Raw genomic sequence first — 16440 nt, 5'->3', positions numbered from 1 at the left:
GTACCAGGGGGACGAGCCCTGAGGACATTAAGTGACAGCAGACAGACACACTGCACAGCTACACTCACACGGGAAACCTAGGGTAGGGAGATTTAGACTGAGAACCTGGCTGGAGGCCTTGGGGGCTCGGCAGGGGCACAGGGCCCCTGCTTCCTGGGGACGCGTCCTCCTCGGGTGAGGAAAGGGCGAGGGCGGCAGACCTCAAGGCATCATGGGTCTCAGGAGGGTCGGGTCGGGGCCCCCTGCCGTGACGGAAGCCGGCCCGCAGATGCCAGGCGCAAGGAGCGGGCACAGCCGTCCGCACGGCGGGCACCTGCAGGGGGCTGCCGCCTGCCCGGGGAGGCAGCCTCCTGGCCCCTCCGACGCCGACCCGGCACACGCCACCCGCCCTCCGGCCTGCCTCCCCGTCCAGGGCCAGTGCCAAGGCGCATGGCCTGACTGCTGTCCCCGGGCAGCCAGCACAGCTGGCCCGCACCTGCCCGTCTCAGCGTCCCCCTCCCTCCCTGTGGACCCTCTTGGACAGGAGGAGACCACACGCGCGAGGGGACGGGACCGGGCTCGGCGGCTCACCTTCCACCTTCACGTCGCCCTTAGGGTCCCTGTTTGTGTCCGCACAGGCCGGCCAGGTGGACTCTTGAAAAGAAAATTTCTAAAGTGACATTCCTGATTTAGGGACTTCCTGGCCTTCCGATGGCCCGCAGCCTGGCCAGCGGGGGCTTCCCGGGCACCTCAAAGACCTCCCTGCGTCCTGATGACCGGGAAAGGCCGCTGTGTGAGGGGCGGGCTTCAGAGGGGCTGCTCTGACAGGGGCAAGGGGACGTGCAGGACGCTCACACGTCCCCACGAGCAGGGACGCCGAGTCCTCCACGCAGGGCAGTGGGCTTGGCGCAGAGCGTCCTGGGCGTCAGACGCAGCTACCAGGACGAGGCCAGCGTGGGCTTTGGAGGGCTGCCCCCTCCCGTCCCGCCCGTGACCCTGGGGCAGTTCCCAGGCATCATGTCCTCAAGGGTCATCGTGCTGTCCTCTCCGGCTCCCCCCTCGGCTCCACTGTCGTATCCACTTTGTCAGAGGCCATGGCGGCGCTGCTCCCTTCCACTTTAAGTGGTTAGGAAGTGTTTGGAAGGAAGAGCCAGCGCGAGAGGGGTCAGTGGGGGCTGATGTTCCGCGGGTCAGAGTTCCTTCACGGGATGTGGGCTTTGAGACTCCCGTTCTGGAGAGATGGTTACTGGCCCAGTACCTTGGGAAGTCCGTTCACAGTAGAACTGAATCAGTTTGGGCTTTTTCCTTTTATTTTTTTATTTCAAAATGGTTACAAAACCCCCAGCAACTTGGGAGGCTGAGGCAGGAGGATCACATGTTGAAGGCCAACCTCAGCAACTTAGTGAGACCCCCACCTCTCAATATTAAAAATAAAAAGGGCTGGGGATGTGCTCAGTGGGAAAGCACCCCTGGGGTCAGTCCCCAGTACAAAAAAATGTCACAGAATCACAAGAAGCTACACACACAGCGTGGAAAGGGCTGGGACGAAGCTCAGTGGCAGAGCTCTTGCCCTGCATGCGGGGACCCTGGGTTGGATCCCAGCACCACAAAAAAGACAAAAGAAAGAAATCAGCACAGAGAGGCCCAGGCCTTCACCCACGTCCCGAGGGGACGGCTCGCCTGCCTGTGTCACAGCCCCGACCCACAGCGGTCCCGCTGGGTGCTGACCTGTCTGTCGCCAAGGGACGGGTACGGCCTGCGGCCAGTCCTGCTGAAAGGAGCCGGTCCTGACCTCCCCCAGGTGGAGCCTCTGGCCGCGCGCCCACCCCTAGTCTGTGGGACTCTTGCCCAGAGAAACCCAGAAGCAGCCTGGACGCTGCCCAGGGTCACGGCGGCCGAGGGCAGAGGCAAGTGCCGGGTGGTTACAAGGCTGCCACAGTCACTGGCAGACGGGGCTGCTGGGCCCAGGGGCGGAGGAGGCTCGGCTGGCCGGCGGTGGCCCAGGAACGGCCGGAGCCGAGGCGAGGATCCAAGGCAGGGGCGGCGTCCCTCTCGGGTGGGAGCCAAGCAAGGCAGCGGGAGGAGGCCCAGGTGTGGCCGAGACACAGGGAAGACAGGGCTGGAAGGAGGCGGGTGGGCCGGGAACGGGCAGCAGAAGGACGGATGAGAACTCAGCCCAAACAGAGGGGCCGTCACCCGGTGGACGAGGAGAGGAAGCAATGGAAACAGGGCCGCGAAGGAAGCTGAGCAGGGAAGGGAGTGGGCAGGCGGGAGGAGAGATGGATGCCCCGCACGCAGGACGCGGTCGGGGTGAACCCAACGGCCACCTGGAACAAGGGTGCTGACGGGAATGAAAGAGCCAGCGCGCTGGTCGTGAATACCGCGGACTCTAAAAAGCAGAAAATGCTTCACCTTCCTGACCTTCCATTGGTGAGTCCATCTCCGTATCTTCACTGCCTGTGGAAGGACAGTGGCTTTCTGAAAGGAGAAAAAAGCAGACGGTGACCAAGGAGGAGACACAGACTTAAACAGAGGATGGGAGCCAGACAGGGGCACACACCGGTCACCCCAGGATGCAGGAGGCTGAGGCAGGAGGATGGCAAGTCTGAGGCCAGCCTCAACAAACTTCGTGAGACACTTGTCTCCAAACTAAGAAATAGAAAGGGCTGGGGATGTGGCTCAGTGGTAAAGTGTCCTGGGGTTCAGTCCCCAGTACCAAAAAATAAGAGAGTGGATTAAGCGGCTAAGTGGGAAGTATTTTGGAATACACAAAAGAATATTTCCTAACATCAAGTGAAATACGCCCGGAATACCGCTGCCTTATGGATTTAGGTGAGATCAGACCTGTCTCCTTTTTGGTACTGGGGATTGAACCCAGGGCCACTTAAGCACTGAGCCACATCCCCAGCCCTTTTTATATTTGATTTTGAGACAGGGTCTCACTGAGTTGCTCAGGACCTCACCAAGTTGCTGAGGCTGGCTTTGAACTCGTGATCCTCCTGCCTCAGCCTCCTGAGCGACTGGGATTATAGGCATGTGCTGCAGCTCCTGGCTCACCCTATCTTTTAACTAAGTTCATCTACCCTGCACAGCAGCATGCTGGATCCTGGGTCAACGAACATGGATCTTTATTCCTCTCTGCCTGCCTTTCAGATGGGAGGCAATGGTGATTTCGCATCACGAAGACCATCTGCAGAAGCAAACAGTCCCGAAGCAGCAATACCTTGCATGTGATATTGACCGTAACTGGGATCCTCCGCATCCTCCGATTCCTTCTTGATTGACACAGCTTCTGCCTGCAGTGAAATCCCTTTGAATGCGACAGAAGTCACAAAATTAGGTGGAGGTCAAAGCTATCTTTTTTTTTTTTTTTTTTTTTTTTTTAGATTTTATTGCCACATTGTAACTACACACTGTAGTGAGACTCACCATTAAACACTTGTGGGCTGGGGTGTGGCACTGGGTTCAATCCTCAGCACCACATATAAGTAAATAAATATCCATTGACAACTAAAAAATATCAAAAAACATAAATCCTTGGGCACGCACACAGTATAATCCGCTGGGTCTTCATTTTTGAAGGCTCCTAAGTCATGACAACACGCTGAGAAAATGGGTGTGCTTTTCCCTTGTTAATCTGTCTTTTGTGACTGATGCTTCAGCCATGAAACTAGTGATGAGAAAGGTATTTCCTCTCTCCCCAACCCCTGGTCTGAATTCTCTTTCATTTCAAACGTGCACAGTATTTGCAATATTTTATAACAAACTTTCATTTAAGCATGTAAGTTCCAAGTTGATTCCACACTAACAATTCTAATAAAAGCAGCTGATAAACTAGCTGTGCTGTCAAGAATTCCTTTTTAATTAACCAGGAACCTGAGACCCGATGTGACCGTCACAATTGTGAGATGCTGACAGAACCGAGTTCCCCTCAGTCTCTGTCAAAGCGAGAGAGGAGGCGGGGAGGGCGGTTCCCGATGGGAGCTGTCGATGCCCCGGCACAAACAGGAGGAAAGACTGACGGGTGGCCGGCTCTCAGCAGCCTGCGGGCCCGGGCCGACTCGCTGCCCCACGGAACCCACGGTGGAAAGTTCTAGATATTAACAGGGAACAGGTTTCTGTTCAATGGAAGCGCGTCTCCAAAGAGAGGCCCACGTCCAGGCAGGTGGGGAGGGAGGTGGCAGCAGAGGTGGGCCAGGGTCCCTCAGGGCCTGGGGACCCGACAAGGCCCCGCGGCCCCTCTGTCTCCTCCGGTTCTCGGGGAGTCTGTGCTGGGGCTATTCTCTGTGACCGCCCTGGAGGCCGTGTGGCCGGGAGGTCGGCTGGCTGCCTTCTGCCTTTGTCCTGCGTCCCCACTGGTTCCACCAGAGCCACGGCTGTGGTCTGGGTCTCCAGGGTCCTCCAAAGCCCAGGCGTCAAGGCGTGGCCCCGGGGAGCCCCTGGAGGTGGTGGGCCTGGAGCAGGGCCGGCTGGGGGTCTGTAGGGCCCGGGGTGCCCTGGGGGCGGCCTGTGCTCCACTGTCCTGCCGGGAGACCAGCGGTTTCCCCGTCACGCCCTGGGACAGTCGCCCTGCCAAGGCCGACGATTGTGAACCCAAATCTTCAGAACCGTGCACCAGAACGGACCCCTTCTTCTTAGGAATCGAGTATCTCCAGCAAACGTTTTGTGACCCCGGGGGGACGCACCTGCTCCAGACTCAGGTGAAGAGGGAGCGGAGTCCAGGCTGCGTGTGGACGGGGACATGAGGGTGAGGGCCCCACTCACGGAGGAAGGACGCTTGACGATGGGGGGCGTCAGGCCAGGGATGCCGTTCCCTGTGTCCCTCCCGGGGACGGCGGCTGAGCTTGAGGCACACCTGCACCCCTGGGGGAGGCTGGCCTCTGACCTCCTTTACTCCCGCTGAGCTCTGCATTCTCCTGCTTTCTCTCTTTTCTCCTCCTCCTTCTCCTCCTCCTCCTTTTTTTGGTACTGGGGGTTGAACTCAGGGGCGCTTCACCACCGAGCCACACCCCAGCCTCTTTCTGTATTTTATTTTGAGACAGGGTCTCCCTGAGTTGCTTAGGGCCTCGCTTTGCTGAGGCTGGCTTTGAACTCGTGATCCTCCTGCCTCAGCCTCCTGAGCTGCTGCGCCTGGCTTGGCTTCCTTTTCCTGAGGAGTGGGGCGAGGCGGGGGGCCTCTCCTGGTCCATCAGAAGGGGCTTTGCACCGTGCACTGACACAGGAACGCACCTAAACCGCAGAACACTTAGAAGTGCCAGGCGGGAGCGGCAAGGTAAGACCCATCCAGACACGAAGACCTGCCCGTGTGAATGGAGCACTCAGGGCGGCGCTCATCGAACACTCGGGTTTCATCTAAACCGACCAGGTGAGAGCTGCCCCCATCATGTCCCCTGACCACACTGGGGTGGTGCTGACAGGCCCACAGCTCCCTTCCAGATGCCCGCGTGGTCACAGGCGGAGCATCCCAAAACCCGACCTCCCAAGTCCTGAGCCTGGGGGGAGCTGACAGCAGCCCCAGGTGGAGGCTCCACACGCCGTCATGGGACGGGCCACGCGGGAAACAGGCGTTTGAGGACACCTCCGCCACACACGGAGCTGCTCACAGGACGGAGCGCCCGTCGTTTCTGGGCTTTGCTCCTGTCCCACGAGGTCCCTCTCCATCTCTCTCACGCACACATACCCTAAAATCCAACAAAATCCGAAACTCCTGTGGTCCCGAGCTTTCCCGGTGAGGGACACTCACTGGATTGTGCAAATGAGGCCCAGTCAAGGCTACCGGGTGCCTCAGTCCCGCCCGGCCTCTGACAGTAAAGCAGAAGGGGGTCCCGGGGTGACCTGCCCAACCTCACTCTGAAGCACGTACCCGCGTCGTCCACGGGTTCGGCTTTCACGCTGATGGCACCGCAGCTGCAAGGAGAAGGGCCCGGTCAAGACAGGCCGTGGGGGCGGCCACGGCCCCGGACCTGCAGAGCCCGTGCCCCAGCCCCTGCCAGGACTGCCCCCGCTGACGTGCTCAGGGACCGGCTACAGACTGAGGGTGCCGAGCGCCGGCGGTCTCGCAATTCCCAGCGGCCTGCTGGACGAGAACCGTGCGAAACGAAGGTGGCCACGTCAGCCCTTGGTGTTGTGCTCTGAGTGTCACCCTCTGTGGCCGACGGGGACGCTCTTTACTCCTCACCTTTCACCTGGGGACAGGGCTGTTCCCTCGGCGTCGGCTACCATCCCGTGAGCACCTGTGCGAGAAAGAAAGACAGGCTGGTTCCTCTGGGCACCTGGACCCGCGGCCGACCTCGGGGGCTCCGTCGGCTGGGCTGGGCTGGGCGGGGCTGGGCGGAGCCAGGCGGAGCTGGGCGGAGCCGGGCGGGGCGGAGCTGGGCTGGGCTGGGCTGGGCTGGGCGGAGCTGGCCCAGCACGGGGACGGGGGTGGGGGTGGGGGCCCTGGGCTCCACCCCCGGCACCGGCACCGCAGAAAACGATAAAGCCTCTGCATCCATCTAAACCAGAAGTGCACACTAACGAGACCTCTGTCAGCTGAGAGCAAACGGGGAGAGACGCTAGTCAGGGTGTTGAGGGGTGGCGGCGGGCGCGAGGCCCCCTCAGTCAGACCTCGCGTCCTGGGCATGGGCGTGGGCAGGGGCTCTGGGGCGTGAGGAGCAGGCGGGCTGGCCTCGCTCCCCTGCTGGGCAGCCTTGGACAGACGCTGACCGTCCCTCTGCCTCTGCCTCCTCATGACACTGGTGGTGCTGGGCTGGCTGTGGCTCAGGGGCAGGGCGCTTGCCTGGAACGGTGCGGCCCTGGGTTCGAGTCTCAGCACCACATATACATAAATAAATAAAATAAAGGCATTGTGTCCACCTACAGCTAAAAAAATATTTTAAAAGAAAGAAAATGGAGGTTGTGGAGATGATTCAGCTCTCGAGATCCATGGGTTCCTCGAGACTTGGCCCCTGAGGAACGTCTGCAGCAGACAGGCCGAGACTCGTGTCACGGTCCCCGAGACAAGCGGGCACGGCCGACAGCAGAGCCCCCACACAGGTAGGGCAACCCAGGGCAACCCAGGGTGGTCTCAGGCACGTGGGGGGGAACCCAGTTTCTGCAGAGCCTGCATTTGCAGAGGGTCCTGGAGCCCATCCCTCCCAGACCCAAGGGATCACCGTGCATGTGACATGATGACCTGATGACCACTGGCCCAGCCCCCCAAGCACTGAGCCGCTGCCCAGTGAGACTGGAGCCCTGGGGCGAGACGGGGTTACCTGGATGCAGGTCGCAGGGTCACCGCCCTCCCCTCCAGCCCTGCTCTAACATGGGCAGGGGGGATGCACCATGGCCCCAGAGACACCGTCCTTGGCTCAGGAGAGCCTCTCACCCGGGCCCAGCAGTGCGCCTGGGGCTCTGCAGCCCCACCGGGCCCGCGTCACAGGCACGGGAGCGCGCCCAGATCCCCTCCTGAAGCCAGGCCACGTGGGGACGCCCGTGGCACACGCCTGTGGCCAGTCACAGCTCTCCTAGCCGGTCCAGCCCTCCCTGGGTCCAGTCCCCTCCAGACGGCGCCTGACCCGCCCGGCCGAGAAGGAAGCAAGATATGCCCAGCCCACGTCCTACTGGGGAGAGGCGGAAGGAGCGGTGCCCGGCGCAGCGGAGGGACACGCCACTTACCCGGCTGGCTCTCGGGACCTAGGAAAGGTCTGCAAGGAAACCAAGACCGGTTACTGACAGCTGCAGGCAGGAGCGCGGGCGCCGCGGGCATCTCGCGAGGGCGACGGGCGGGCTGGACGGCCGATCGCCACGCAGCTGTCCGCGCGTCTCTGCGGGCCGAGGAGGGGCGGGCGGGTCACCTGTTTATGACGAAGGAGATGCCCGCCTTGTTCTTCAGGATCCACCTGAGGGTGGCCAGGTCGTAGCTCTCGGGCTGCTGGAAGGCGAGTCCCTCCGGGAGGCCCCGCACGGCCACGGCCGCTGGGTCGCGCAGCATGTGCTCGTAGGGGACGGGCACCCCGGCCGAGGTCCCCAGGGCCTTCCCTAGAGGCAAGGGGGACGGCCTGAGGACGCTGCACCCAGGCCTGCGCCCTCTCGGAGGCTGCGGTTCCGGTGGTGCTGGTGTTGCCAGGGGCTGGTGACCCCCTGGCACGGAGACCCTCCCAGAGAGCTGCTGCCCGGGACCCCGAGACACCACTGGAGGATCCGGAAGTCAGATGCCAGACACTGGCCGGTGCTGGAAACGCCCAGAGGCTCCAGAGGGAGAAGTGGCCCCAGCGGCCGGCCTGGTCGCCATGCTGACCTGGAGGGGCACCTGCAGAGCTACGGGACTTCCTAGGTCTTCTCTTCTTTTTCTTTGCGATGCTGAGGACTGTGCCCGGGCCTTGCCACGCTGGGCACGTGCCCCGCGGCTCAGCCACACTCCAGGGGTCCAGGGGACGCACAGGGAGGTGGAGATGGCCAGGAGAACAGGGGCCTAAGCCCACGCCGCACATCTCCACACCCAGGCGGCCGGGCCCTGGGCTCTGTGGGGCACCGGGAGGAAGCCTGCCCAGCACAGGGCGGGCTGGGTCGGAGGCCAGCATCTGGAGGACACTGCGGCCCTGCGCAGTCTTGCTGGTGGCTGTCCCATCCCATCCCTTGGCGACCAGAGGTCCCCTGAGGCAGGCCTTACCGTAGCAGGAGCAGAAGTGGTCCCCCACCGCCTTCCGGAGAACCTCTGCCTCTCCCGAGGGCGAGGGCGCCTGCGTCCTGTTGGCAGGGCAGGGGGGCTTCTCCTCGCTCAGCTCCTCCTCGAGGCCTGCGGCAGAGAACAGGAGCGAGGTCAGGGGGAGCGAGATCAGGGGGAGTGAGGTCAGGTGGAAGTGAGGTCAGGTGGGAGTGAGGTCAGGGGAGTGAGGTCAGGGGGAGTGAGGTCAGGGGGAGTGAGGTCAGGGGGAGCGAGATCAGGTGGAAGTGAGGTCAAGTGGGAGTGAGGTCAGGGGGAGCGAGGTGGGGGGGAGAGGTCAGATGGGAGTGAGGTGGGGGGAGAGGTCAGGTGGGAGTGAGGTCAGGGGGAGTGAGGTCAGGTGGGAGTGAGGTCAGGAGGGAGCGAGGTGGGGGGGAGAGGTCAGGTGGGAGTGAGGTGGGGGGGAGCGAGGTGGGGGGGAGAGGTCAGGTGGGAGTGAGGTGGGGGGAGAGGTCAGGTGGGAGTGAGGTGGGGGGAGAGGTCAGGTGGGAGTGAGGTCAGGGGGAGCGAGGTCAGGGGGAGTGAGGTCAGGGGGAGCGAGGTGGGGGGGAGAGGTCAGGTGGGAGTGAGGTCAGGGGGAGTGAGGTCAGGTGGGAGTGAGGTCAGGAGGGAGCGAGGTGGGGGGGGAGAGGTCAGGTGGGAGTGAGGTGGGGGGAGAGGTCAGGTGGGAGTGAGGTCAGGGGGAGCGAGGTTAGGTGGGAGTGAGGTCAGGGGGAGCAAGGTCAGGTGGGAGTGAGGTCAGGGCGGAGCGAGGTGGGGGGAGAGGTCAGGTGGGAGTGAGGTCAGGGGGAGTGAGGTCAGGGGGAGTGAGGTCAGGGGGAGTGAGGTCAGGGGGAGCGAGGTCAGGTGGGAGTGAGGTCAGGGGGAGCGAGGTCAGGTGGGAGTGAGGTCAGGGGGAGCAAGGTCAGGTGGGAGTGAGGTCAGGGGGGAGCAAGGTGGGGGGAGAGGCCAGGTGGGAGTGAGGTCAAGGGGAGCGAGGTCAGGGGGAGTGAGGTCAGGGGAGCGAGGTGGGGGGGGAGCGAGGTCAGGGAATTGAGGTCAGGGGGAGCGAGGTCAGGGGGAGTGAGGTCAGGGGGCAGCGAGGTCAGGGAAGTGAGGTCAGGGGGAGCGAGGTCAGGGGGGGAGCGAGGTCAGATGGGAGTGAGGTCAAGGAAGCAAGGTGGGGGGGGAGCGAGGTCAGATGGGAGCGAATTGGGGAGGGAGCGAGGTCACGAGGGAGTGAGGTCAGCGTGCAGGCACCCTCCCTAGCGTCCACACCACTGGCGACCAAAGCACAAGGGGAAAAGGAATAAATGAAAAACATTTTCATTTTTTTTTTTTTCAGAGATGGGTGTGGTGGCGCACACCTGTGAACCCAGGGACTCCAGAGGCTGAGGCGGGAGCATCACAAGTTCAAGGCCGGGCTCAGCAACTTAGTGAGACCCTGCCTCAACACACAAAATAACAAGGGCTGGGGATGTGTCTTGGGGTTAAGCGCCCGGGGTTCAATCCCTGGTACTGAAAAAGAATAGAGTTGGATGTTTATGAACAGAATAGCAGCACGCTGATGTTCCCTGAAAGAAGCCCACCGACAAAAAGAATATACGTGTTCCAACCTAGAAAAAGAGCGTAGTCTAAAGGAGATCACACCATGTGGTCTCATCCACCCTGCTGACGAGCGACAGTACTGAGAGAGACCAGCCCGCTGAGCTTGGGGCCACAGCCAGCGCCACTCCAAGGGTTGAAAACTGGCTGTTTTAATTGAGATGAAGTCGGGAGGGAAGCCACGAAGCCCACTGAACGGGGAAAGCCTAACGAAAGAACGATCGCCTGGCGACAAGGGATGAGCCTCTGGGGTGGTAAGCGCCAGGGCCAGCTCATGGGTGGGGAGCAGCCAGGGCGGAGGGCAGGGCGCCCCCAGCAGGCAGGATTGGAGGAGGGCGTCCGGCTGAGCAGACCTCTGCAGAGAGCAGACGCAGAGTCAGCTGTGGCAGGCAGGGCCCAGTCCTCGGGTGCCGGTGGAACTCTCCAGAAGCCACTGGGGCAGGACACCAAGAGGACCTTGGGAAGCTCGCTGGGAATTCTGACATGCTGGGGGCGGGCCAGGGACCTGCGGAAGCTGCGTGCAGGGAGGCCCATGGGAACCAGGAGGCAGTGCCCCGGATGCCCGGACGCGAGGGGTCGTGGTGTGCCTCGGGCACGCCAGGGGAGAGGGCGCGGGCAGCAGGAAAGGAGCTTGTCCTCATCCAGGGCCACAGCCCGCTTGGGACCAAGGGGAAATCGTGCCCGCTGCAGAAGCGTCTGCAGGGTCCAGCTGCAATCCAACACAGCGGGCAAAGAAGGGCCACACTGACCACCGTCATCTTACAGCTACCCTGACAACGTCACAAAATGTTCACCATGACGACAGTCACATATCCGTCACCCTGGTGACTGTCACACAGCAATTTCTGGAGCTACAGAGGCCTGTGCACTGCAGTTTTGTCCTAAAGTCACACGGAAGGCAAACAGCCCGCGCGCGGGTCACACTGGCGAGCCTCAGTGATCCAGAGTGCAAGGCACAGCGTGGTGCAGACAGTTCTCCAAAGCTCTCTGGGCACGCCACGCTTCAGACCAGAAAACAGGCCAAAGAAGGCGGCAGGTGGGATCCCAGCTGTCTGGTGATTCCAACCATTCTGGCTTCTGGGTAAAGTACGCGGTAGCTAAAGTGGAAGGACACTGACCACGCTGCCCGCAGGGTCCACTCCAAGGCAGTAAGTGGCGGCCTGCCCCACTGCCCAGGTTTTAAGAGCAGTGAGCCAAGAACAGTCTTTGCATTTTGAAACGGTTAAAAAAAGTTCAGAAGAAAAACATTTACTCTTGGCACACAGCGATCACATGAGTTCAAATGTCAGGGTCCATCAACGCGGTTCTACTGGCCCATTGATCGTCACGTCACTTTCACACCCTAATTGCAAGACGAGTAACTGCAACCGAGACCTGCAGCTGAGCTGCTGCCAGCTCCCCCCACTCTTGGCTGGCTCCTGATGTGTGGGGTGACGTGTGGGGCAGAGCGAGACTTAGGAGAGAAGACGGAGTCACAAGCGGGGATCTGCTGGGAGACAGAGTCCCATCCCGCAAGGTGGAGGTTCTAAACACCCCGGGAAGCCACCGGGGCACCCTAAGGGCACGAGCCACCTCCCTATGCTGAGCATGGTGCCCTGGGAAAAAGGGCATAAACAGAACAGACCTGGCCTATCAGAGTCCCCAAGGGTCAAGGTGACCCGACAGTCACTTAACCACCCACCAAAGTGCAACTTGATCTGGCAGATTCCCCCACCGGCATGCTCAATGCTCAGGGTGAAATTTAAAAGTCAGCACCAACGTGATGAGGCAGCAAAGTATGCCTCCTGGTCAAGTCGCACAGATCTCAGTTAACCCAGCCCGTTTCAGTCTAGTGGGGAGACACGAACGACTCAGATATGGCAGTGATCAGAAAGGACTGACCCAATACTGAGACTACTTAAGCCATGAGCAAGGGCAATGGGTGGCGTCAGAGGACAGGCGGGGACTCCCTGCGGAAAGCTGACAGCGGAGGGGAGGAAGGGAACGGGAAAACAATCGGAGACCTGAAACAGGTTACAGGATGGACTTCGCAGGACACAGGAAACAGCAGGAGGGGCGTCCAGGGAAGGGTGACGAATCCTGCATTCCGGAGCAGACAGAAGGGATGGGGGCGGAGCCACAGCAGGTCGCTGGCGGTGGAGCAGGTGCCCAGCAGGCCCCCAGCAGGTCCATCCTCAGTAGCCCCCCCGCCAGGAAAGCAAGAGGGATAGAACATCAGGGACCTGGGGACAAGGACACACCTTCTTCCCCATGTGCAACTGAAGAACAGTGTGGATCAGAAGAAACACCAAGATAGTGACCAGAAACATCCAGAATTGATGAGGACGTGGACCTGCGGATTGCAGAAGCCCCGAACAGGATGCAGGTGAACATGAGGAGGAGCAGGAGGAGCAGGAGGAATAGGAGGAGCAAGAGGAGGAGGAGGAGGAGGAGGAGGAGGAGGAGGAGGATGATCAGGAGGAGCAGGAGGAATAGGAGGAGCAGAAGGAGGAGGAGTAGCAGGAGGAAGAGGAGGAGCAGGAGGAATAGGAGGAGCAGGAGGAGCAGAAGGAGGAGGAGGAGCAGGAGGGGGAGGAGCGGGAGGAGGAGGAACAGGAGGAGGAGCGGGAGGAGGAAGAACAGGAGGAGGAGGAGGAGCGGGAGGAGAAGGAGAAGCACGATGAAGAGGAGTGGGAGGAGCGGGAGAAGCAGAAGGAGGAAGAGCAAGAGGAGGAGAAGGAGGAACAGGAGGAGGAGGTGGAGCAGGAGGAGCAGGAGGAGGAGGAGCAGGAGGAGGAGCGGGAGGAGAGGGAGAAGCAGGATGAGGAGGAGTAGGAGGAACGGGAGAAGCAGGAGGAGGAAGACAAGAGTGGGAACAGGAGGAGGAGGAGGAGTGGGAGAAGCAGGAGGAGGAGCGAGAGGAGGAGGAGCAGGAGGAGTGGGAGGAGGAGGAGGAGTGGGAGGAGGAGTGGGAGAAGCAGGAGGAGAAGTGGGAGGAGGAGGAGCAGGAGCAGGAGGAGCGGGAGAAGCAGGAGGAGGAGGAGTGGGAGGAGCAGGAGAAGCAGGAGAAGGAAGAGCAAGAGGAGGAGCAGGAGGAGGAGCAGGAGGAGGAGGAGGGGGAGGAGGAGGAGGAGGGGGAGGAGGAGGAGGAGGAGTGGATGGAGTGGGAGGAGCAGAAGAAGGAGGAGCGGGAGAAGCAGGATGAAGAGGAGCGGGAGAAGCAGGAGGAGGAGGAGGAGGAGAAGCGAGAGGAGGAGCAGGAAGAGGAGCAGGAGGAGGAGGAGGAGCGGGAGGAGGAGCGGCAGAAGCAGGAGGAGGAGTGGGAGGAGGAGTGGGAGGAGCAGGAGGAGGAACAGGAGGAAGAGTGGGATGAGGGGGAGGAGGTGGAGGAGGGGGAGGAGGAGGAACAGGAGGAGCAGGAGGAGGAGCAGGAGGAGTGGGAGGAGGAGGAGGAGCAGCAGGAGGAGGAGGAAGAGAAGCAGAAGGAGCAGGAGGAGGAGGAGGAGCGGGAGGGGGAGGAGGAGGAGGAGCGGGAGGAGGAGGAGCAGGAGGAGCAGGAGGAATAGGAGGAGCAAGAGGAGGAGGAGGAGGAGGAGGAGCAGGAGGAGGAGGAGCAGGAGGAGGAGGAGGAGCAGCAGCAGGAGGAGGAGGAGCAGGAGGAGGAGGAGGAGGAGGAGCAGGAGGAGGAGGAGGAGGAGGAGCAGCAGCAGCAGGAAGAGCAGGAGGAGGAGGAGGAGCAGCAGCAGGAGGAGAAGGAAGAGAAGCAGAAGGAGGAGGAGGAGGAGGAGGAGCAGGAGGAGGAGGAGGAGTGGGAGGAGGAGGAGCAGGAGGAGGAGGAGGAGGAGCAGGAGGAGCGAGCAGACGGCTGAAGACCAAAGAGTGAAGGGCGCTGGAGCTGCGGAGGCTCAGAAGGAGCAGGGGATACCCGCCAGGTCCAGAGGAATGAAAATAAGAATTTTAACCTGACTTTGTAGCTAGAAGAGTGAAAGCCAAAGGCAGTGGAATAAAACCTTTAAAGGGCTGAAAGAAAAAAATCTGTCAATCGAGCATTTCATATTAAGTAAAAATATTCCCTAAGAGGAAGCCAGGACAGACCCGCCGCCCAGCATGCACAGCGACGGCAGACCAGGGGGCACCTGGCCTCTTCCCGACAGAGGTGCTGAGAAGACAGCGGTAATAACGCCCTATGAGAGCAGACCAGTGAGATCTACGGCTCGCAGGCCACCGAGGAACTGGGAAGGTATTCCAAGCTGGATGCTGTGGCCCACCCCTGTGACCCCAGCTGCTGGGAGGCTATGTCAGGAGGAGCCCAAGTTCAAGGCCAGCCTTAGCAGCTTAGCAAAGCACTAAGCGACCTGGTGAGACCCTGTCTCTAAATAGAAAATCAAAAGGGCCAGGGGTGTGGCTCAGCCATTCAGTACGCCTGGGTTTAATCCCTGGTACCAAACCAAACCAAACAAGAAAAAAAGGAAGGTATTTTAGTACAAGAAGTATCAAAACTCTCAGTATTCGGTACTGAGTATCTGGCACCTGTTTGTGTCCCTGCCTCTATGTGGTGCAGTAAGGTACAACTGGAAGGATCCCAGCCCCATGAGGAGGCTCCTTCCTTAGGACAGGAATGAAAGAATGGATCGTGCATGCCACGTTCCAGCATGTCTGGGGTCTGCCTGAGGCTCTGGTTTCTCTGTCACTGACATAATGCTGATGAGAGCTGCACCAGTCTGGAAGCCACTGAAAGCAGAACAAGCAGAATGTTAGAGTGGCGGTTCCCCAGCCTGGTGACAGGGAGAGCAAGATCAGACAAGGTCTGAGAGGCCCCGGGAGCTCCAGCCAGGCCGACTGGTGAAGCCTTCCCTACGCAAAGTCAATAAGCAAAGACTGAGAGAAGTCGTCGTTTTTTCAAATGCCCAAATGCTAGAACAGCAGAGCAGCAAGGTGTCCAAAGAAACAAGGAAACATGGCCCAGCCAAAGTAACAACACAAAATTTCAGAAGTAGATCTTAAAGAAACGCAGATCTAGGGGCTGCCCGACGCAGAAATTAGAATCACTGTCATAATGATGCCCAATGAACTAGAAGTGAGTACAGATAAGAGATGAAACAGGTAAATGATGCATGAACAAAACAGAATATCAAGAAAGAGAATCTATTAAAAGAATCAGGGCTGAGGTTGTGGCTCAGTGGTAGAGTGCCTGCCTCACATGGGTGGGGTACTGGGTTCGATCCTCAGCACCACATAAATAAATAAAATAAAGACACTGCATCCATCTACAACTAAAAAAAAAAGAATCAAACATAAAGTCTCAAGTTAAAAAAATACAGTAACTGGGCGGGGGCTGTGGCTCAGTGGTGGAGGGCTGGCCTGGCACCACATTAAAGATAAATAAATAAAACAATGGTACTGCATCTATCTACAACTAAAAAATATATTTAAAAAAGATAGTGATTGAACTGAATAATTTATTAGACGTATTCCACAGCAGACTTGACCTGACTGAAGAAACAGTGAACATGAAGAAGACGGGTCATTTGAAGTCACTGAGTCAACAGAGCAAAAGAAAGAAGGAAAGAAAAGAGAGATTAGGGAGTTATGAAATACTACTAACCAGACCAGCATATGCATTATGGGAAATTCCCAGAGGAGAAGAAAGAGCAGAGTTTATTTGAAGAAATAATGGCCCAAGTTTCTCAAATCTGAGGGGGAAAGTGGACCTGGTTTTTCAAATTCAAGATGCTCAGTCAGGTGCAATAGCACATCCTGTAATCCCAGCAGCTCAGGAGGCTGAAGCAGGAGGATTGCAAGTTCAAAGCCAGCCTCAGCAAAAGTAAGGTGCTAAGCAACTCAGTGAGACCCCATGCCTAAATAAAATACAAAACAGGGCTGGGGATGTGGCTTAGTGGTCAAGGGCCCCTGGGTTCAATGCCCAGTCCCCCTGCCCCAAAAAGAAAAAATTCAAGAAACTCCATCAAGTCCAAAGAAACTCACATGGATACACATTAAAATCACTGTCTAAATTCAAAGACAGACAGAACCTCGAAAGCAGCGAGAGAAAACTGATTTATCACCCACGGAGGAGATTTCATAAAATGATCGGCAGAGTTCTCAGCAGAAATTCTGCAGGACAAAAAGAATGGGGTGATGTTTTCACAGTGCTGAAAGAAGAAGAAGAAGAAATAAAACTCTCCACCAAGAAT

At 59.3% G+C, this 16440-nt stretch overlaps 1 protein-coding gene across 7 annotated transcripts in view; it reads right to left on the bottom strand.

The window, feature by feature from the left end:
• LOC124970114 (general transcription factor II-I repeat domain-containing protein 2B-like) overlaps nt 1-16440 on the bottom strand; it is a 38059-nt gene that overhangs the window by 8012 nt on the left and 13607 nt on the right. For 3 of the 7 annotated variants that reach the window (XM_047533199.1, XM_047533200.1, XM_047533204.1), the window contains 8 exons: nt 8630-8755; nt 7815-7998; nt 7636-7664; nt 6158-6212; nt 5843-5886; nt 3203-3289; nt 2392-2457; nt 571-633 (listed from right to left, as the gene is read on the bottom strand). In XM_047533199.1, coding sequence (XP_047389155.1) covers nt 571-633; nt 2392-2457; nt 3203-3289; nt 5843-5886; nt 6158-6212; nt 7636-7664; nt 7815-7998; nt 8630-8755 — 654 coding nt within the window. Of the gene's footprint in view, nt 1-570; nt 634-2391; nt 2458-3202; nt 3290-5842; nt 5887-6157; nt 6213-7635; nt 7665-7814; nt 7999-8629; nt 8756-12270; nt 12567-16440 lie in introns of those variants that run through there. The other 4 variants (XM_047533205.1, XM_047533201.1, XM_047533202.1 and 1 more) reach the window with 4 other exon arrangements.

The sequence above is a fragment of the Sciurus carolinensis genome, chromosome 18 (genome assembly GCF_902686445.1).
Source record: "Sciurus carolinensis chromosome 18, mSciCar1.2, whole genome shotgun sequence".
Taxonomy (NCBI): Eukaryota; Metazoa; Chordata; class Mammalia; order Rodentia; family Sciuridae; genus Sciurus; species Sciurus carolinensis.
Note: the sequence above shows the minus strand (reverse complement) of the source record. Positions and strands in the feature narration are given on the sequence as shown.